General features: G+C 48.5%; 1 protein-coding gene across 1 annotated transcript in view; it reads right to left on the reverse strand.

Moving 5' to 3' along the window:
- Positions 1–1641: 1641 nt before the first annotated feature.
- Positions 1642–22463, reverse strand: part of LOC143783316 (cytochrome P450 2J6-like) — an 89611-nt gene continuing 68789 nt past the window's right edge. The window contains exons 3-6 of the mRNA XM_077271721.1: positions 13718–13870; positions 13441–13601; positions 3790–3963; positions 1642–1740 (exon numbers count right to left, since the gene is read on the reverse strand). Of these exons, the coding sequence (XP_077127836.1) occupies positions 1642–1740; positions 3790–3963; positions 13441–13601; positions 13718–13870 (587 nt within the window). The remainder of the gene's footprint in view (positions 1741–3789; positions 3964–13440; positions 13602–13717; positions 13871–22463) is intronic.

Below are 22463 nucleotides of genomic sequence, written 5' to 3' on the forward strand. Positions count from 1 at the left end.
TTGCTTATTTTTGCTCATCTGTGTTCAAGATGTTTCCTAGTATATGATGAGTTTTGTCCAGCTTGCTAATATGTGATTTCCCTGCTTGCTGGTGCTCTGGGGTGCTGAGTTGCTCCCCCCACATCGTTAGTTGGTGTGGGGGTTCTCACATTCTCTGCGTGGATATTTTTGCATAGGGTTTTTTACTGACCGCACAGATCCCTTGCTATTTTCTGCTATCTAGCGTTAGCGGGCCTCATTTGCTTAACCTGTTTCATCTCTGTGTTTGTCTTTTCCTCTTAACTCACCGTTATTATTTGTGGGGGGCTTCTATATTTCTGGGGTTATTTCTCTGAGGCAAGTGAGGTCTTTACTTTCTCTTTAGGGGTAGTCAGTTTCTCAGGCCGTGAAGAGACTTCTAGGATTTCAGGAAACATTCCACGGCTGCCTATAGTGTGTGCGGTTAGGATCAGGTTTGCGGTTAGTCCAGTTACCACATCCCCAGAGCTCGTCCTATTATCTTCTACTTAGCTGGTTAGATTTGTGATCCTAAGCCACTAGGATCATAACAGACTATCCCGTGGTGCTCAGCAGGGAAGTACTACAACACCCAGGCGCTAATAGGTAGGCGCTGATTTCCACCTGCCAAGGGAACTCTGGATGTGCCTTCGGACCGGCCGGTCTCAGCCAGCCCTGTTAACAGTGCTCTGGATTGCGGATGCCGAAGCCTTCAGTAAAGAGGTAAAGAGACTGCAACCCTGTGTCCTCGTTATTTGCTGCGACCTACACCACCACCTACACCTTTTATTGGGCGCCCCTTAGCAGGACCACGGACTGGGTCGGGCCTCCGTGACATCCTCAGAACCGATAGACCCGGTGCCGAGTACCCCGCTGTCCTGCGTTTGGGGGCCTCTCCATATCCAAGTAGGATGAACAGGTGTCAACAGACAGCGAGGAGTGGAGTGAGGATCATCGCAGAGAATATCGGACAACTATTTTGAGCACCACTTGTAGTCAGCATGGTAAGTCACGTGGCTTGTGTGCACCTCATATGAATGTGTTGAATGACAATTTGAGTGCGGTTGGTGGGGTCAGTGAGATAGCGGTGTCTGTTTCTAGTGATGATGGTGGAGTGAGAGCTACTCATGTGGCAGTCGAATTTGTGAGGAAGTTTAGGTGTTTTCTTGCCCTGGCAGCTGTTAGAATTGCTCCAGTGGCAGCTGTTAGTGTCATTGCTCCCGTGGCTTCCACGACCACCGCTGTGGATTTAGGGCTTCTGGATGATTTAGGTAGGGGAGAAGTATATGTATGCTTTGATGATCAGGAGATTAGGGATAAGATATGGAAGGACAAATATGTGGAGATTATTGCCACTTGAGATATTTAATCTGGATAGTAGAAGCCAGCTGAATGTAAGAAAGGTGAATAAGAAAGGAGGCGCTATTGCCTCATTCCTCTGACTTTCTATAATTGGTTGCAGGTCTTTACCATTCTGGCCAGTGTTATTGGAGAGCAGGCACCTGAAAACTGCTCAGTTGTGTTTTGTTACTTAGAATCGATAGTGGTACAGTATAGCTGTGAAATGATGAGCAGTTTCGACAGAGGAAGACGGTGAGGCCTAGTCTGCATTAGGGCCACAAAGATATTAGCCTTTGGATGCGTTTATTGGCTGCTGTCCTTTCTAGGGAGTTCTGGGGGTGTTGCAGGTACAGCGACATCCTCGGCAAAGTTTAATGAGAAGAAGTGTTGTCTTGGGTCATCCTGCAAGTTCAAGCATGAATGCTAGGGATGTGGCGGATCCCACAGTCATGACAAGTGTTTTAAGAAGACAAAGAGAAAATCAAGTGAGTGTTCAGCAAAAAGGGAGGGCTCCCGAGAGATTTGATAGGATGCTTCTGTTTCTAAGTAGATATCCTGATGGTGAGGAGGCAAAATTGTTGACTGAGGGTTTTTTGTGCTATGTGGCCGAACAATTTGCGGCCCATGTGCATGGGGAAATAGTTAGGGATAAATTGCAGAAGGAAGTGGTGCTTTGCAGAATGGCTGGACCTTTTGCTACTCCCCCATTGCCCATTGCCTGTTTTATCTTGTTCCAAAAAGGGAGCATAATAAGTTTAGATTGATATACCATTTGTCGTATCCTGCTGGGGAGTTAATGATGCCATAAGCCCAGAGTTAGTGTCGGTTTCGTACGTGCATTTTGACAAGGCTGTGAAGTGGGTTTGCTGGCTCGATAGGGGTTGTTGATGGCGATGACTGACATTGAGTCCATATTACAGCTACTTTCTATGCACCTGGAGAGTTGCCGTTTGTCAGGTTGTTTTTGGAATGGTAAATTTTATGTGTTCTTGCGCTTATTTTGAAAAGTTAAGCTCTTTTATGGAATGGGTGGTGAAGGAGGAGTCCAAATTACATTCTGTTTTACATTATTTGGACTACTTTTTATGAATTGAAACAACAGGGTCCCCAGTATGTTTGTCGCTGCTCCGGATGTTAGAGAGGATAGCTCAGCGTTTCGGTATCCCTTTGGCACCCGAAAGGACTGAAGGCTCTTCGATGATGTTGAAGTTTTTGGGCATTGAGATATACTCTGTGAGGATGGAATGATGTTTACCAGCTGATAAGCTCATGGATTTAAAGGGGAGCATGTAAGAGGCTTTACAAGCTAGCAAACTTTGCCTCCGTCAGTTACAATCTGTGTTAGGGAAGCTGAGTTTTGCCTGCAGAATTTTACAGTTTTTACACAAAGAATCGCGCAAGCCACAGTAGGCAATTTACACTCTTTGCATCTTGTGCCGTTGAATTCAGGGCATAAGGCAGATCTGAAGGTTTGGGCTGATTCCTTACATTCATATAATGATCAGTCTTTGTGATCGGAGCCAGGTGTGCCTAACGTAGATTTGGTTCTTTATACAGATGCATCTGGAGCAAGGGGTTTCTGGGTTTACTTCAGAAGCAAATGGTGTTGGGGAATGGCCAGATGCTTTGAGGCTTCGAATCTGATTAGGAATCTGGCTCTGTTAGAAATCTTGCCTATTGTTGTGTCTTTGGAATTTTGGGGCACAGATCTTAGAAATAAGAAAGTGCGGTTCGTGTGTGATAACTTGTGCTGGGTGTACTGAACTCCATAGAAACCCCCACATGTACTTATGCTGGCTAACAGATGTAAATCATTCAGCTGCGGCAAGAAAAACTAAAACTCCGAGCATTAAAAATACTCGGAGGACCCCTGAGCATGCTTTAGAAATCTCGAGTAACGAGTATATTCGCTCATCACTAATAATAATCTTTAATAATAATCTTTATTTTTATATAGCGCTAACATATTCCGCAGCGCTTTACAGTTTGCACACATTATCATTGCTCTCCCCGATGGGACTCACAATCTAAATTCCCTATCAGCATGTCTTTGGAATGTGGGAAGAAACCGGAGAACCAAGAGGAAACCCACGCAAATACAGGGAGAACATAGTAAGTCCTTGCAGATGTTGTCCTTCGTGGGATTTGAACCCAGGACTCCAGCGCTGCAGTGCTATCCACTGAGCCACTGTGCTGCCCATCTACAGCATATTGATGATATACAGATGGCATCCTTGTGCTTTATATGGACCCATGGGCTTGTATCGGCCCTTGTTATCCTTGCTGCTGGTAAAAAACGGACATGTCTTCATGTGGTTTGCGCAGACACATGTGCAGCGGCATAGATTATAATAGGCACATGTGGTATCCATGAAAAATAAACAAAAATGAATGCCACATGAACCTGAGACACGGACATGTGGAGGAGGGCCTAATACAGCATTTGCTTACCTTTTCAATTTCCTCAAAAAAGGCATCAATGAAGTCCCTCCTGCTTGCAGGATCCCAGGTGTCCCGGTGTTTCTGGATGATTGCTCGTAAAAAGTCTAGGTAAGTGCGTTGCATAGTGAAAAGTTTCTGATGCGGCCCAGGCACCTTCATCAGCCAGGGGAAGATTTGGTAAAGCTAAAGGGAAACATTTTATGAGGATCTTACCCTTCATGAGATCCACTTGCAAAAGATTCAATAGAGTGGAGAGTTTAGTGCTTGATTAATACAAAAGGACATTTTATACAACAATATATCAATACAAAGGGAAGGAACCACAGAACAAAGATTAAGAATAGTGGGACAAGGGATTAAGGTTAAAATACCTTAAATAGTGAGGGTAAAGTGTAGCACTACAATCAAACGAGGACAAAAAAATAGCGCCATATTACAGTAAATGACTACAATTATTACAAAGAATATTAAAAATAACCAATAACCAAATACCACAGGATTTTTTTATATCAAAAATTAGATATGAATTTTGCACATACAAATAATAATAATGAAAAAATTAAAATTTATTTTTATTTTTGGATTATTATTATTATTTTTATGTGGGTGGAGGGAGACAGTGCCAGAACCCGCAGCAGCACATTGAACACATTGTGAGATCCTAAGGAAATAGGTATTCATTTTTTTAATTATGACCTTATTTTGATACTATTTTTTAGGCAATCAGCCACTTGGCATCTATCTATATGATTGTCTAAGGGGTACTTCCGTCTGTCTATCTGTAACGGAAATCCCGCGTCGCTGATTGGTCGCGGCCGGCCGTGACCAATCGGCGACGCGCACAGTCCGGCCGCGAATTCGCCCTTCCCTACTTCCGTCCAGTCAGTGCCGCCATAGTGGTTTAGCAGTCCGTTAAACAGACTGCGTTACACCGCGGCATAACGCTGTGTAACGCAGTCTGTTAACGCTGCTACTAACCCTGTGTGACAAACTTTTTACTAGTGATGCTGCCTATGCAGCATCAATAGTAAAAAGATCTAATGTTAAATATAATTAAAAAAAATTAAAAATCATTATATTCTCACCTTCCGGCGCCTTTCCCACTCCTCGCGACGATCCGGTCCCAAGAATCCATTGCGTCAATGACCGGAGATGACGTATGGTCTTGCGAGATGACGACGTAGCGGTCTCACGACACCGCTACATCATCACGTGGTATTGCCGCAATGCATTCTTGGGACCGGAGCATCGGTAAATCCTGGTCTGGATCCGGGGGACGATGGAAGGTGAGCATATAACAATTTTTTATTTTAATTGTTTTTTTTAACAGGGAGATGGTGCCCACATTGCTATATACTACGTGGGATGTGTTGTATACTACGTGGGCTGTGTTATATACTGCATGGGCTGTGTTTTATACTGCGTGGCCTGTGTTATATACTATGCCTCTGTGCTATATACTATGTTGGTTGTGTTATATACTATGTGGCCTGTGTTATATACTACGTGGCTGTGTTATATACTGCATGGGCTGTGTTATATACTATGTCTCTGTGCTTTATACTGCTTGGGATGTGCTATATACTACGTGGTCTGTGTTATATACTACGTGGCTGTGTTATATACTGCATGGGCTGTGTTATATACTACGTCTCTGTGCTATATACTACGTGGGCTGTGCTATATACTATGTGGCCTGTGTTATATACTACGTGGGCTGCTATATACTATGTGGGCTGTGCTATATACTACGTGGGCTGTGCTATATACTGTGTGGCCTGTGTTATATACTACATGGGCTATGTTATATACTACATGGCTGTGCTATATACTACGTAGCTGGGCAATATACTACGTGGCTGTGCTATATACTATGTGGGCTGTGTTATATACTATGTGGGCTGTGTTATATACTACGTGGCTGTGTTATATACTGCATGGTCTGTTGTATACTACATCTCTGTGCTATATACTATGTGGGCTGTGCTATATACTACATGGCCTGTGTTATATACTATGTGGGCTGTGCTATATACTACGTGGCTGTGTTTATACTGTATGGGCTGTGTTATATACTACGTCTCTGTGCTATATACTGCGTGGGATGTGCTTTATACTACATGGTCTGTGTTATATACTACATGGGCTGTGTTATATACTGCATGGGCTGTGTTATATACTTTGTCGCCTGTGTTATATACTTCGTCTCTGTGCTATATACTACGTGGGCTGTGCTATAAACTATGTGGCTGTGTTATATACTGCGTGGCCTGTGTTATATACTATGTCTATGTGCTATATACTACATGGGCTGTGCTATATACTACATGGCCTGTGTTATGTACTACGTGGGCTGTTATATACTATGTGGGCTGTGCTATATACTACGTGGGCTGTGCTATATACACATCAGACTCTCGCCCACCATCGAAACCTTCAAAAAGAATCTGAAGACCCACCTCTTCCGACAAGCCTACAACCTGCAGTAACCACCAATCGACCAAACCGCTGCATGACCAGCTCTACCCTCACCTACTGTATTCTCACCCATCCCTTGTAGATTGTGAGCCTTCGCGGGCAGGGTCCTCTCTCCTACTGTACCAGTTATGACTTGTATTGTTCAAGATTATTGTACTTGTTATTATGTATACCCCTCCTCACTTGTAAAGCGCCATGGAATAAATGGCGCTATAACAATAAATAATAATAATAATAATAATATACTACGTAGCTGGGCAATATACTACGTGGCTGTGCTATATACTATGTGGGCTGTGTTATATACTACATGGGCTGTTACTGTATATACTATGTGGGCTGTGCTATATACTAAGTGGGCTGTGCTATATACTATGTGGCCTGTGTTATATACTACGTGGGCTGTGTTATATACTACTTGGCTGTGCTATATACTACGTAGCTGGGCAATATACTACGTGGCTGTGCTATATACTATGTGGGCTTGAGAAAGCAGCCCCAAGTAGCCGCGAAACGTGCGTCGGGACCCTCCATGTGACCCCCCTTGTTCCCACTCATCTGCTGGTAAGCATTGCACCTTTTGCTAGTTACTTCCGCACTTTATATGAAAGATAGACAGGTGTTACTTTATCCTTAGTCACTTTATGGATGCATGCTGACCTCCAGGTGTCCACTTTTGGATGCACTGCTCCCTCAGGGTTATGGTCTTTGGACCTTTATGTTATTTTTTTAGGGACTCATGTGCAATGTGAGGTGGTGATAGGTGGGGATGGGGTATATAGCAATCTGCATTGTTTATGGCTCTTTATGTACTGTTGAGATGTTTTATCTTTTCTACGAATTAATAAAGGTATATGACTATTTTTACCGGATGTAATCAGTTTGCTCCTTTTTCTCCTATTTTTGTCTGATGTTTATTGGAGCTGAGGTTGTTTGAACAGGGGTTGCAGACAATTTGTGTTGCTACCCCTGTTTCTCAAATATGTATATGGGATTTCTGTTGCTACTATGTGGGCTGTGTTATATACTACGTGGGCTGTGTTATATACTACGTGGGCAGTGTTATATACTGCGTGGGCTGTGCTATATACTACTATACATATTCTAGAATACCCTATGCGTTAGAATCGTGGCACCATCTAGTATGCTATAAAAGCCTACTCAAGTAGGAATGGTATTGTCCTTAATAGGGTCATGCTACATAAAAATTGTGCATAATTGGGTTGTCTTCTGGCATGTCTTCCTTGACACAAGAGGCATCTTAGTATTTCATTGTCAGAAAATATATATTTTTTGGTAAATTAGTGAGAATTTTAACATATACTAATAAAACTAATATTTTAAATCATTCTCTTTGTAAATGGCTATCTTTGAATGTTCTGGCATTTATCTGCCTTTAGACTATACTAATTGATTTTGTTAAGTACACGTATGATATCACAATAATTGGACTTTTTTTTTATGTCTTTAAATGTTGGACACTTCTAGTTGAAATCTAACAGGAAATAATTGTGAAGGTGACTAGAGATGAGCGAATTTGTTCGAAAAACAAATTTGACACGAATATGGCACATTCGGATTTGTGATCGGAAACACGAACAAAACTTTATAAAATCGGGAAAAATTGGTAACATTTGATAAAAAGTGCAGGAATATATTTGTGTTGCCACAAAAGTATTTTCAGCACTTTGGCTATGATAATGGTGTGTCATGATCATGGGGAATGTGTTTGATGAAGGTAGGTCATTTGCAGAGCTCAGAGACGTAGCGTGCTAGTAAACAGTACTTTTTTTTCTAACTTTCTGTGTGCATATTATGGCTAGCCAATCATGAAGCAGGAAACATCCACATTGTCTTGACACAATTGCTTGTGTCATTGGCTGCTGAAATCACATGTCCTTCTCCATATAAAGTTCGGACATCTTGTTTTATCAGCATTTTGACGCTAACAGTGCAGCGAGGCTGCTCCTGACGCTGGCACTACTAGCAGAAAGATTTTAGCTAGTTAGCTAGGGGGTTGTTTCTTAGTCAGATAGTTTAGCTAGGTAGTGTCCTATGTGGCTTACAGCAATTTTTTTTTTGGCCATTACTGCAGTCCACAGACAAAGCCAAGCACAAGTCATACAAATGTGTTGTGCACTGTTTCTATTGTACTCCATGCATGCATATACTGTTCTAAATCTTATTTTTTCACTAGCAAAATGTGAAACAGCATGCTATGTCCCACCTTGTCATTTAATGTTGTGGTGACATTGTTCTGTGATTTGAGCTGTTGTGCACGAAAAAATACTTTTGGGGGGAGGTTGCTAGCCTGATTCACCATGCTATATCTCACCTTGTTATTTAGTAGTGGTGAAATTCCACAATCTGCATAGCTCATGCACATTAAAAAAAATATAATTTTTTTCTGTTGCTGAATGTGATACAGCCCGCCGTATTCCCTGTTATAATTTTATGCCAGTGATATGAAGCTGTCGGCAGACCTGCATTTTTTTTTTCTGTTGCTGAATGTGATACTGCCCACTGTATCCCATGTTGTCAGTTTGAGGAGGTGATATGAAGCTATTTACAGACCTCACGCACAAAAAATTATAATCTTTCTTTTCTGTTCCTTAACCCCTTCCCGACCTGTGACACAGCGTATGCGTCATGAAAGTCGATGCCAATCCGACCTGTGACGCATATGCTGCGTCACAGAATGATCGCATTCCTGCAGGTCGGGTGAAAGGGTTAACTCAAATTTCACCAGACCTACAGGAACAGGGGGAGTGATACTTTAGCCCGGGGTGGTGGCTTTGCCCCCCATGGCTACGATCGCTCTGATTGGCTCTTGAAAGTGAAACAGCCAATCAGAGCAATTTGTAATATTTCACCAATGAAACTTGGTGAAATATTACAATCCAGCCATGGCCGATGCTGCGATATCATCGGCCATGGCTGGAGACCCCAATCTGCCCCCGCCATAGACTGACAGTGGTGACCTGCTGCCACTGTCAGTCTTTTCTCCCCTCCATTATGTCCTCCGCTGCAATCATCTCCCCTCCTCTCACTCCATCCTGTCCGGCGCCCCCCCCGCTGTCCGATCCCACCCCCCGTACCTCCAGAGTCCCGGGGTCCCTCCCGGTGTCCATCCGGCTGGCAGATTCGTTCATTCATTTTGCTCACTGTGATAGATCCTATCGCAGTGATTAAAATAAAAAATAGTAAATAAACCCCCCCTTTATCACCCCCATAGGTAGGGAACATAATAAAATAAAGAAAATATATTCATTTTTATTTTTCCACTAGGGTTAGGGTTAGAATTAAGGTTAGGGTTGCAATTAGGGTTAGGGTTACAAATAGGGTTAGGGTTAGGGTTGCAATTAGGGTTAGGGTTAGAATTAGGATTAGAGTTGCAATTAGGGTTAGGGTTAGAATTAGTTTTAGGGTTAGAATTAAGGTTAGAATTAGGGTTAGGGCTAGATTAGAATTAGGCTATGTGCACATTTGGCTGCGGATCCACAGCGGATTGGCCACTGCAGATTCGTACCAGTTTTCCATAACGTTTACAGTACCACGTAAACCTATGGAAAACCAAATCCGCTGTGCCCATGGTGTGGAAAATACCACACGGAAATGCTGTTAAACCTGTTCTTCTATAGGAATCACCAGGTGAAATCCGCACAAAAAACACTGGAAACCTGCGGTAAATCCGCAGGTAAAACGCAGTGCATTTTACCTGCGGATTTTTCAAAAACGCACACAAATCCACAACATGGGCACATAGCCTAAGGGTACGGTTGTAATTAGAGTTAGGGTTGGAATTAGGGTTGGGGTTGGAATTAGGGTTAAGATTAGGGTTAGGGGTGTGTTGGGGTTAGGGTTAGGCTTGTGGATAGGGTTATGGTTAGGGTTGGGATTAGGGTTAGACGCTTGGACCGGTGAGAGCCGGGGCCGTCGGTGCTCACCACACATCTAGATTAGTTCCTTGGGAAGTCTAGTTCACAAAATGGGGTCACTTGTGGGGAGCTCCAATGTTTAGGCACATCAGGGGCTCTCCAAACATGATATGGTGTCCACTAACGATTGGAGCCAATTTTCCTTTCAAAAAGTCAAATGGCACTCCTTCACTTCTGAGCCCTGCTGTGCGCCCAAACAGTGGTTTACCCCCAGATATGAGGTATCGGTGTACTCAGGAGAAATTGCCCAACAAATTTTAGGATCCATTTTATCATGTTGCCCATGTGAAAATGAAAAAATTGAGGCTAAAATAATTTTTTTGTAAAAAAAAATACTTTTTATTTTTACAGATCAATTTGTGAAGCACCTGGGGGTTTAAAGTGCTCACTACACATCTAGATAAGTTCCTTGGGGGGGTCTAGTTTCCAAAATGGGGTCACTTGTGGGGAAGCTCCAATGTTTAGGCACACAGGGGCTCTCCAAACGCGACATGGTGTCCGCTAAAGATTGGAGCCAATTTTTCATTCAAAAAATCAAATGGCGCTCCTTCCCTTTCGAGTCCTGTCGTGTGCCCAAACAGTGGTTCCCCCCACATATGGGGAATCAGCGTACTCAGGACAAATTGGACAGCAACTCTCGGGGTCCACTTTCTCCTTTTACCCTTGGGAAAATAACAAAATTGTTGCTAAAAGATCATTTTTGTGACTAAAAAGTTAAATGTTCATTTTTTCCTTCCATGTTGATTCTGCTGCTGTGAAACAGCTGAAGGGTTAATAAACTTCTTGAATGTGGTTTTGAGCACCTTGAGGGGTGCAGATTTTAGATTGGTTTCACTTTTGGGTATTTTTAGCCATACAGTCCCCTCAAACTGACTTCAAATGTGAGGTGCTCCCTAAAAAAAATGGTTTTGTAAATTGTGTTGTAAAAATGAGAAATCGCTGGTAAAATTTTAACCCATATAACTTCCTAGCAAAAAAAAAAATTGTTTCCAAAATTGTGCTGATGTAAAGTAGACATGTGGGAAATGTAAGTTATTAACTATATTGTGTCACATAACTCTCTGGTTTAACAGAATACAAATTCAAAATTTTACAATTTTCAAAATTTCCACCAAATTTCCTATTTTTTCACAAATAAACGCAAAAATTATCGACCTAAATTTACTACTAACATGAAGCCCAATATGTCACGAAAAAACAATGAATCACTAGGATCCGCTGAAGCATTCCTGAGTTATTACCTCATAAAGGGACACTTGTTAGAATTGCCAAAAATGGCCATGTCATTACGATCAAAATAGGCTGGGTCATGAAGGTGTTAATGTGATACAGCCCACGATATCCAACCTTGTCATTTACTGGCATTGAACTTGTTCTGTGTGCAGAGCTGTTGCACATTAATTTTATTTTTTCACAAACGTGATGCAGGAGCTGAGATCTAAGTTTGAAATTGTTTTGAGCCTATCTTCTAGATTATATATATCTTTGGCAAACAATTTCTCACGGCAATGGTTTATGCCTAGCTTGAGACACACATCTGTTTCACCTGTCTTCTGACAAGCATCAAACACTCTCTGGTAATTGGTGTTGAGTAAATGCGTAATTGTTGTAGGCTGGATCCTGGATCTCGTACTTCCCAGAGCCGCCCTTTTATTGATTCTGTTGTATGTTCCCATTCCTGCCATCGTCATGGCCCTATTCCTGATCAGTTCATCTAATGACACGTCAGCCATATTTCTCTGGCAAACCTGCACCTTACCAGCAGCAACGGTAGGAAATAGGGCATTCCAGCGCCACAGATAATATTCTAGATTATACAGAAGGGAAGATTTCATTTGATATTGTTTGTAGCATATAGGCAATGTTTTACCGGCCTCATCCACAGGCCCCAAAAAATGTTGTCAGTTACTAATGTCATACAGTAGGGAACATCTCACTTTGAATTTTTTGGATCATATCTTATTTGTTATACAAGCCTCATCCATAATGAAACAGTTCTTTCTTCTGTGAGTAATATGATTCATCACATCATATTTCACTTTCTCATTTTGTGCAGCTGAAATTCAGCTGTGTGCAGAGGTGGAGCAGAGTAAAAAAATCTAATTTTTAGCTGCTAATAGTGTGCTCCTATCACACTATCTGAGGAGCATGATTGGGAAAAAGTGAAGTCATGGTGGAAGGGGGATTAGGCTTGGTGTTCGAGGTTTATGTGGGGTAGGTGTTAATGTTTCTGAAAGCACTAGTGAACCAACAATGTGACATCCTATCCAAAGACAACTGACAACTTCTGTTACTGGATGTTGTAGTTTTAAGTGTGCTGCATTGTTCTTGCATAATTGCAGTCTATGATATCTTTAGTGGGGCTTCTGTGCCTGTTGTTGCTGCTGCTGGAGTTTTAACATTAATTTGTGGAAATGTGAACAGTCCTGCTTGGGTGTCAATCCACTGTGTTGGGTGTAGTAGAAGACCTGTCGGTCCCTATTAAACTATTTCTGCTGTGGTAAAATTGCACCTTTGTTGGTGTCTGCCACTAATTTTTGGAAATGTGAACACTCCTGGTTGGGTATCCATCTGCTAGGTTGGGTGTAGTGGAAGACCTGTCGGTTCTTAATATACTATTTCTACGATGGTGAAATTGATGCCACTTTGGTGTTGTCTGCCAGACTCCTGGTTGGGTCTCCTTCATGTGTCCGTCAGACCTCCACTTCCTTGGAGTCAACCACTACTATGTTAGATTTTTCTGACAATAGTAGTCTACAAAAATTTATATTTTTGCCACCTGAGCGTGGCTGAGCATGAAACCAGGTTGAGCTGTTGCATGTGGTATCAGGGCTCCCAGCACAGCAGGTCTACTCCAATCCCTCACCCAACTCGTCTTACTTTGTCTTTCAATTGAAAGCTGTAAATGCTGGCCCAGACCCCGATACCTCATGCATGGTTTATTGCTGCAGTGCCATGCTACAATTTCTACTGTGGGTGAATTGAGGCCACTTTCCTGTTGTCTGTCCCTCATTTGATATGCTTTGGCAGTCTTTGGGGCTATTTGAAGGTGTTGTGCATGCGTTTGTTTTTTCCTATAATTGACTGTTTTGGCGTTCGGCTGCGGTCTGCGAATATTCAACTAATAAATCGGCGAATATTGCAAAATTGGCGATCGCAATCCGAACTGAACATTGAACTATTCCCTCATCTCTAGTGAGAAGTTAATGAATACCCTATTCGACAAATATGAATAAATATTTACCCGAGTGATGGGTTTTGTTTCCAGTTCAAACATTTCTTTAAGAAGATAAATCATTCTCTGAAATGACGAATCGCTGTATTCAAATCGATTTCCAAACATAATTGAGCAGATGACATTGCTAACGGCATTAGTAATCACCATAAAGGGGTTAAAGGGATGCCCTGAAAACAAACAATCAAAAAAGGAACAGTTCTACATTTCATTTGTACATCATTTCTCTTTTTTAGTAAATTAATTGATACTAATAGCTAAAATAAAAGTTTGACATTTTAGGTACCTTCATTGTCCTGAAATGCAGAGCAGATGTAGCCAGCTTCTTCTCGTATACGCTCCTCCATAGATTTCTTTCCCATGCCAAAGTTTCTCAAAGTGTATAGGGCAAATCGTCTTTGCTCCTTCCAATGTTGACCGTAGCCAGTAAATGCAATCCCTGGGGAAGAACATCTATATATCAGATGATGCTGCTGAGCTCTCAAGAGGAGCACGGCACATGCCCCTTATTGCAGTACATGATAGGAATGTGCTGAATTTAAATTGATAAAATAATAATCAAAATCATATGTAGATACCATCATAAAATCCAAGTGTGGGGGTGAGGTGTGAGATTGGCGGGATATATGGTTCAGGCGCTGGATTCTTCATGTTAATAAGTGTTAAAGCTGTTTTGGGGTATTTGTTCCTCATCATTGCAGAGCAAGGGTTCAAGAAACAGACAGATGTTTCAAGGAGTTGCCGCTTATCAGTGAAAAACAGGAATTGCAGCAATACCCCAAAACAGCTGCTTGCAAATGAGTAAGTGCCTTGCCCAAAATACCTAATTATGTTAGATAATATAAAAGCTGTGGTGATCAAAAAGCGAACAAGACCATCGGGTGATATCCTTTTAGCTACAAAAGAAAGTAAAAGGAAGGTATTATTATAGTGCTTTGGAACAAAGCACTATACTGTTATTCCACCGTGGTAAACTTCTTATTATAGTGCTTTGGAACAAAGCACTATACTGTTATTCCACCGTGGAAAACTTCTTCTTCTTATTATTCTTATTATAGTGCTTTGGAACAAAGCACTATACTGTTATTCCACCGTGGTAAACTTCTTATTCTTATTATTATTATTCAGTCCGCACGTAATGCGGCCCGAACCGCTAAACTCACAGACTCCAGTGAGGTGTCATTTCGAAGCCAGCGTTCCTGAGAGGTGTGCTAAGTATTTTTCGTGTCGATCGGATTTGTAGTTTTGGCGCAATTTGCGTTTGAAAAAAGTGTCTCAATGCGTTTCAATAGGGAAATTTTCCAATACGTTTATAATGGGCCTGATTTCTGAGGCAATTTCTAAAAATAACTGCCACCTGGCTGATTACCTCATTGATATGCGCAGTGAGACCCAGTTACTATGCCAACGCCTATAAACTCTACCAGCCCACCAGGTCACAAGTTTTGTCAGATAATATCAGCTCTTAAAGTGACAGTACAGCACAATTACAAAGCACTATCTGTAGTCTTATCATTATTGCCCCGCTCACCAAATCGGACCCAGCCCACCAAATCGGACGAGAGTGCCCCCGCTTGCCAAATCGGACCCAGAGTGCCCCCGCCCGCCAAATCGGACCCAGAGTGGCGCCGCCCGTCAAGTCGGACCCAGAGTGGCGCCGCCCGCCAAATCGGACCCAGAGTGGCGCCGCCCGCCAAATCGGACCCAGAGTGGCGCCGCCCGCCAAATCGGACCCAGAGTGGCGCCGCCCGCCAAATCGGACCCAGAGTGGCGCCGCCCGCCAAATCGGACCCAGAGTGGCGCCGCCCGCCAAATCGGACAGAGTTGCGCCGCCCGCCAAATCGGACCCAGAGAGGCGCCGCCCGCCAAATCGGACCCAGAGTGGCGCCGCCCGCAAAATCGGACCCAGAGTGGCGCCGCCCGCCAAATCGGACCCAGAGTGACCCGGGCCGCCAAATCGGACCCAGAGTGACCCGGGCCGCCAAATCGGACCCAGAGTGGCGCCGCCCGCCAAATCGGACCCAGAGTGGCGCCGCCCACCAAATCGGACCCAGAGTGGCGCCGCCCGCCAAATCGGACCCAGAGTGGCGCCGCCCGCCAAATCGGACCCAGAGTGGCGCCGCCCGCCAAATCGGACCCAGAGTGGCGCCGCCCACCAAATCGGACCCAGAGTGACCCGGGCCGCCAAATCGGACCCAGAGTGGCGCCGCCCGCCAAATCGGACCCAGAGTGGCGCCGCCCGCCAAATCGGACCCAGAGTGGCGCCGCCCGCCAAATCGGACCCAGAGTGGCGCCGCCCGCCAAATCGGACCCAGAGTGACCCGGCCCGCCAAATCGGACCCAGAGTGACCCGGCCCGCCAAATCGGACCCAGAGTAACCCGGCCCGCCAAATCGGACCCAGAGTGACCCGGCCCGCCAAATCGGACCCAGAGTGACCCGGCCCGCCAAATCGGACCCAGAGTGACCCGGCCCGCCAAATCGGACCCAGAGTGACCCGGCCCGCCAAATCGGACCCAGAGTGACCCGGCCCACCAAATCGGACCCAGAGTGGCGCCGCCCACCAAGTCGGACCCAGAGTGGCGCCGCCCGCCAAGTTGGACCCAGAGTGGCGCCGCCCGCCAAGTCGGACCCAGAGTGGCGCCGCACGCCAAGTCGGACCCAGAGTGCCGCCGCCCGCCAAGTCGGACCCAGAGTGGCGCCGCCCGTCAAATCGGACCCAGAGTGGCGCCGCCCGTCAAATCGGACCCAGAGTGACCCGGGCCACCAAATCGGACCCAGAGTGACCCGGGCCACCAAATCGGACCCAGAGTGACCCGGGCCATCAAATCGGACCCAGAGTGACCCGGGCCACCAAATCGGACACAGAGTGACCCGGGCCACCAAATCGGACCCAGAGTGACCCGGGCCACCAAATCGGACCCAGAGTGACCCGGGCCACCAAATCGGACCCAGAGTGACCCGGGCCACCAAATCGGACCCAGAGTGACCCGGGCCACCAAATCGGACCCAGAGTGACCCGGGCCACCAAATCGGACCCAGAGTGACCCGGGCCACCAAATCGGACCCAGAGTGACCCGGGCCACCAAATCGGACCCAGAGTGACCCGGGCCACCAAATCGGACCCAGAGTGACCCGGGCCACCAAATCGGACCCAGAGTGACCCGGGCCACCAAATCGGACCCAGAGTGACCCGGGCCACCAAATCGGACCCAGAGTGACCCGGGCCACCAAATCGGCCCCAGAGTGACCCGGGCCACCAAATCGGGCCCAGAGTGACCCGGGCCACCAAATTGGGCCCAGAGTGACCCGGGTTGACCAAATCGGGCCCAGAGTGACCCGGGCCACCAATTCGGGCCCAGAGTGACCCGGGCCACCAAATCGGACCGAGAGTGACCCGGGCCACCAAATGGGACCCAGAGTGACCCGGGCCACCAAATGGGACCCAGAGTGACCCGGGCCACCAAATGGGACCCAGAGTGACCCGGCCCACCAAATGGGACCCAGAGTGACCCGGCCCACCAAATGGGACCCAGAGTGACCCGGCCCACCAAATCGGACCCAGAGTGACCCGGCCCACCAAATCGGACCCAGAGTGACCCGGCCCACCAAATCGGACCCAGAGTGACCCGGCCCACCAAGCCTCAACCCTGAGGGGCTACAACTACCAAACCAGCGCCTGAGGGGCACCCAAGTGTGAAAGTCTTGCAGGGGCAGCCCGGGCACCATTCCAAAGCACTATCTGTAGTTCCTTCAGGAAATACCCATCTAGTTCTTATTATTATTATTCAGTCCGCACGTAATGCGGCCCGAACCGCTTCACTCACAGACTCCAGTGAGGTGTCATTTCGAAGCCAGCGTCCGCAAGAGGTGTGCTAAGTATTTTTCGTGTCGATCGGATTTGTAGTTTTGGCGCAATTTGCGTTTGAAAATGTTTTTTCCCCTCATTGTAATGCTTTTCAATAGGGAAATTTTCACATAGGTTATAATGGCCGGGTTTCTGAGGCAATTTGAAATGTACCTGCCACCTGGCTGATTAGCTCATTGATATGCTCAGTCAGGCCCAGTTACTATGCCAACGCCTGCGAACTGTACATGACCCTAGCAGGACAGTTTTGGCAGATAATATCAGCTCTTAAAGTGATAGCACAGCACAATTTCAAAGCACTATCTATAGTCTTATTATAATTATTGCCCCGCTCACCAAATCGGACCCAGCCCGCCAAATCGGACCCAGAGTGGCGCCGCCCGCCAAATCGGACCCAGAGTGGCGCCGCCCGCCAAATCGGACCCAGAGTGGCGCCGCCCGCCAAATCGGACCCAGAGTGGCGCCGCCCGCCAAATCGGACCCAGAGTGGCGCCGCCCGCCAAATCGGACCCAGAGTGGCGCCGCCCGCCAATTCGGACCCAGAGTGGCGCCGCCCGCCAAATCGGACCCAGAGTGGCGCCGCCCGCCAAATCGGACCCAGAGTGGCGCCGCCCGCCAAATCGGACCCAGAGTGGCGCCGCCCGCCAAATCGGACCCAGAGTGGCGCCGCCCGCCAAATCGGACCCAGAGTGGCGCCGCCCGCCAAATCGGACCCAGAGTGGCGCCGCCCGCCAAATCAGACCCAGAGTGACCCGGGCCACCAACTCGGACCCAGAGTGACGCCGCCCGCCAAATCGGACTCAGAGTGACCCGGGCCACCAACTCGGACCCAGAGTGACCCGGGCCACCAAATCGGACCCAGAGTGACCCGGGCCACCAACTCGGACCCAGAGTGACCCGGCCCACCAAATCGGACCCAGAGTGACCCGGCCCACCAAATCGGACCCAGAGTGACCCGGCCCACCAAATCGAACCCAGAGTGACCCGGCCCACCAAATCGGACCCAGAGTGACCCGGGCCACCAAATCGGACCCAGAGTGACCCGGGCCACCAAATCGGACCCAGAGTGACCCGGGCCACCAAATCGGACCCAGAGTGACCCGGGCCACCAAATCGGACCCAGAGTGACCCGGCCCACCAAATCGGACCCAGAGTGACCCGGCCCACCAAATCGGACCCAGAGTGACCCGGCCCACCAAATCGGACCCAGAGTGACCCGGCCCACCAAATCGGACCCAGAGTGACCCGGCCCACCAAATCGGACCCAGAGTGACCCGGCCCACCAAATCGGACCCAGAGTGACCCGGCCCACCAAATCGGACCCAGAGTGACCCGGCCCACCAAATCGGACCCAGAGTGACCCGGCCCACCAAATCGGACCCAGAGTGGCCTCAACCCTGAGGGGCTACAACTACCAAACCAGCGCCTGAGGGGCACCCAAGTGTGAAAGTCTTGCAGGGGCAGCCCGGGCACCATTCCAAAGCACTATCTGTAGTTCCTTCAGGAAATACCCATCTAGTTCTTATTATTATTATTCAGTCCGCACGTAATGCGGCCCGAACCGCTAAACTCACAGACTCCAGTGAGGTGTCATTTCGAAGCCAGCGTTCCTGAGAGGTGTGCTAAGTATTTTTCGTGTTGATTGGATTTGTAGTTTTGGCGCAATTTGCGTTTGAAAAAAGTGTCTCAATGCATTTCAATAGGGAAATTTTCCAATACGTTTATAATGGGCCTGATTTCTGAGGCAATTTCTAAAAATAACTGCCACCTGGCTGATTACCTCATTGATATGCGCAGTGAGACCCAGTTACTATGCCAACGCCTATAAACTCTAGCAGCCCACCAGGTCACAAGTTTTGTCAGATAATATCAGCTCTTAAAGTGACAGTACAGCACAATTACAAAGCACTATCTGTAGTCTTATCATTATTGCCCCGCTCACCAAATCGGACCCAGCCCACCAAATCGGACGAGAGTGCCCCCGCTTGCCAAATCGGACCCAGAGTGCCCCCGCCCGCCAAATCGGACCCAGAGTGGCGCCGCCCGTCAAGTCGGACCCAGAGTGGCGCCGCCCGCCAAATCGGACCCAGAGTGGCGCCGCCCGCCAAATCGGACCCAGAGTGGCGCCGCCCGCCAAATCGGACCCAGAGTGGCGCCGCCCGCCAAATCGGACCCAGAGTGGCGCCGCCCGCCAAATCGGACCCAGAGTGGCGCCGCCCGCCAAATCGGACAGAGTTGCGCCGCCCGCCAAATCGGACCCAGAGAGGCGCCGCCCGCCAAATCGGACCCAGAGTGGCGCCGCCCGCAAAATCGGACCCAGAGTGGCGCCGCCCGCCAAATCGGACCCAGAGTGACCCGGGCCGCCAAATCGGACCCAGAGTGACCCGGGCCGCCAAATCGGACCCAGAGTGGCGCCGCCCGCCAAATCGGACCCAGAGTGGCGCCGCCCACCAAATCGGACCCAGAGTGGCGCCGGCCGCCAAATCGGACCCAGAGTGGCGCCGCCCGCCAAATCGGACCCAGAGTGGCGCCGCCCGCCAAATCGGACCCAGAGTGGCGCCGCCCACCAAATCGGACCCAGAGTGACCCGGGCCGCCAAATCGGACCCAGAGTGGCGCCGCCCGCCAAATCGGACCCAGAGTGGCGCCGCCCGCCAAATCGGACCCAGAGTGGCGCCGCCCGCCAAATCGGACCCAGAGTGGCGCCGCCCGCCAAATCGGACCCAGAGTGGCGCCGCCCGCCAAATCGGACCCAGAGTGACCCGGCCCGCCAAATCGGACCCAGAGTGACCCGGCCCGCCAAATCGGACCCAGAGTGACCCGGCCCGCCAAATCGGACCCAGAGTGACCCGGCCCGCCAAATCGGACCCAGAGTGACCCGGCCCGCCAAATCGGACCCAGAGTGACCCGGCCCACCAAATCGGACCCAGAGTGGCGCCGCCCGCCAAGTCGGACCCAGAGTGGCGCCGCGCGCCAAGTCGGACCCAGAGTGGCGCCGCCCGCCAAGTCGGACCCAGAGTGGCGCCGCCCGTCAAATCGGACCCAGAGTGGCGCCGCCCGTCAAATCGGACCCAGAGTGACCCGGGCCACCAAATCGGACCCAGAGTGACCCGGGCCACCAAATCGGACCCAGAGTGACCCGGGCCACCAAATCGGACCCAGAGTGACCCGGGCCATCAAATCGGACCCAGAGTGACCCGGGCCACCAAATCGGACACAGAGTGACCCGGGCCACCAAATCGGACCCAGAGTGACCCGGGCCACCAAATCGGACCCAGAGTGACCCGGGCCACCAAATCGGACCCAGAGTGACCCGGGCCACCAAATCGGACCCAGAGTGACCCGGGCCACCAAATCGGACCCAGAGTGACCCGGGCCACCAAATCGGACCCAGAGTGACCCGGCCCACCAAATCGGACCCAGAGTGACCCGGGCCACCAAATCGGACCCAGAGTGACCCGGGCCACCAAATCGGACCCAGAGTGACACGGGCCACCAAATCGGACCCAGAGTGACCTGGGCCACCAAATCGGCCCCAGAGTGACCCGGGCCACCAAATCGGGCCCAGATTGACCCGGGCCACCAAATCGGGCCCAGAGTGACCCGGGTTGACCAAATCGGGCCCAGAGTGACCCGGGCCACCAAATCGGGCCCAGAGTGACCCGGGCCACCAAATCGGACCAAGAGTGACCCGGGCCACCAAATGGGACCCAGAGTGACCCGGGCCACCAAATGGGACCCAGAGTGACCCGGGCCACCAAATGGGACCCAGAGTGACCCGGCCCACCAAATCGGACCCAGAGTGACCCGGCCCACCAAATCGGACCCAGAGTGACCCGGGCCACCAAATCGGACCCAGAGTGACCCGGGCCACCAAATCGGACCCAGAGTTGTTGTGAATTTACCTTTTGGCTCCCTCTAGTGGCTACTAGTGTTTTTACTCTGGGTATGTCTATCATTCCTTGTATGCTCACCTGGGTCGTTAGGTCAGGGGTGTTGCTATATAAGCTCCCTGGACCTTCAGTTCAATGCCTGGCAACGTTGATATCAGAGCTAATCTGTAGTGCTCTTGTCTACTGATCCTGGTTCCTGCTTGATTAAGCTAAGTCTGCTTTCTTGCTTTTTGCTATTGTTTTTGTTTGCATTTTTGTCCAGCTTGTACATAATCTGTATCCTATCCTTGCTGGAAGCTCTAGGGAGGCTGGAGTTCTCCCCCCGGGCCGTTAGACGGTTCGGGGGTTCTTGAATCTCCAGTGTGGATTTTTGTTAGGGTTTTTGTTGACCATATAAGTTATCTTACTACATTCTGCTATTAGTGAGTGGGCCTCTCTTTGCTAAACCTAGTTCATCTCTGTGTTTGTCATTTCCTCTTACCTCACCGTTATTATTTGTGGGGGGCTTGTATCCAACTTTTGGGGTCTATTCTCTGGAGGCAAGAGAGGTCTTTGTTTTCCTCTTCTAGGGGTAGTTAGTCCTCCGGCTGGCGCGAGACATCTAGCGACCAACGTAGGCATGTTCCCCGGCTACTTCTAGTGTTGGCGTTAGGAGTAGATATATGGTCAACCCAGTTACCACTGCCCTATGAGCTGGATTTTTGTACTTCGCAGACTTGCTGATATCTCTGAGACCCTCGCCATTGGGGTCATAACACAGAGTGACCCGGCGCACCAAATCGGACCCAGAGTGACCCGGCGCACCAAATCGGACCCAGAGTGACCCGGCCCACCAAATCGGACCCAGAGTGACCCGGCCCACCAAATCGGACCCAGAGTGACCCGGCCCACCAAATCGGACCCAGAGTGACCCGGCCCACCAAATCGGACCCAGAATGGCCTCAACCCTGAGGGGCTACAACTACCAAACCAGCGCCTGAGGGGCACCCAAGTGTGAAAGTCTTGCAGGGGCAGCTCGGGCACCATTCCAAAGCACTATCTGTAGTTCCTTCAGGAAATACCCATCTAGTTATTCTTATTATTATTCAGTCCGCACGTAATGCGGCCCGAACCGCTTCACTCACAGACTCCAGTGAGGTGTCATTTCGAAGCCAGCGTCCCCAAGAGGTGTGCTAAGTATTTTTCGTGTCGATCGGATTTGTAGTTTTGGCGCAATTTGCGTTTGAAAATGTTTTTTCCCCTCATTGTAATGCATTTCAATAGGGAAATTTTCC

Source organism: Ranitomeya variabilis, chromosome 6 (genome assembly GCF_051348905.1).
Source record: "Ranitomeya variabilis isolate aRanVar5 chromosome 6, aRanVar5.hap1, whole genome shotgun sequence".
Classification (NCBI taxonomy): Eukaryota; Metazoa; Chordata; class Amphibia; order Anura; family Dendrobatidae; genus Ranitomeya; species Ranitomeya variabilis.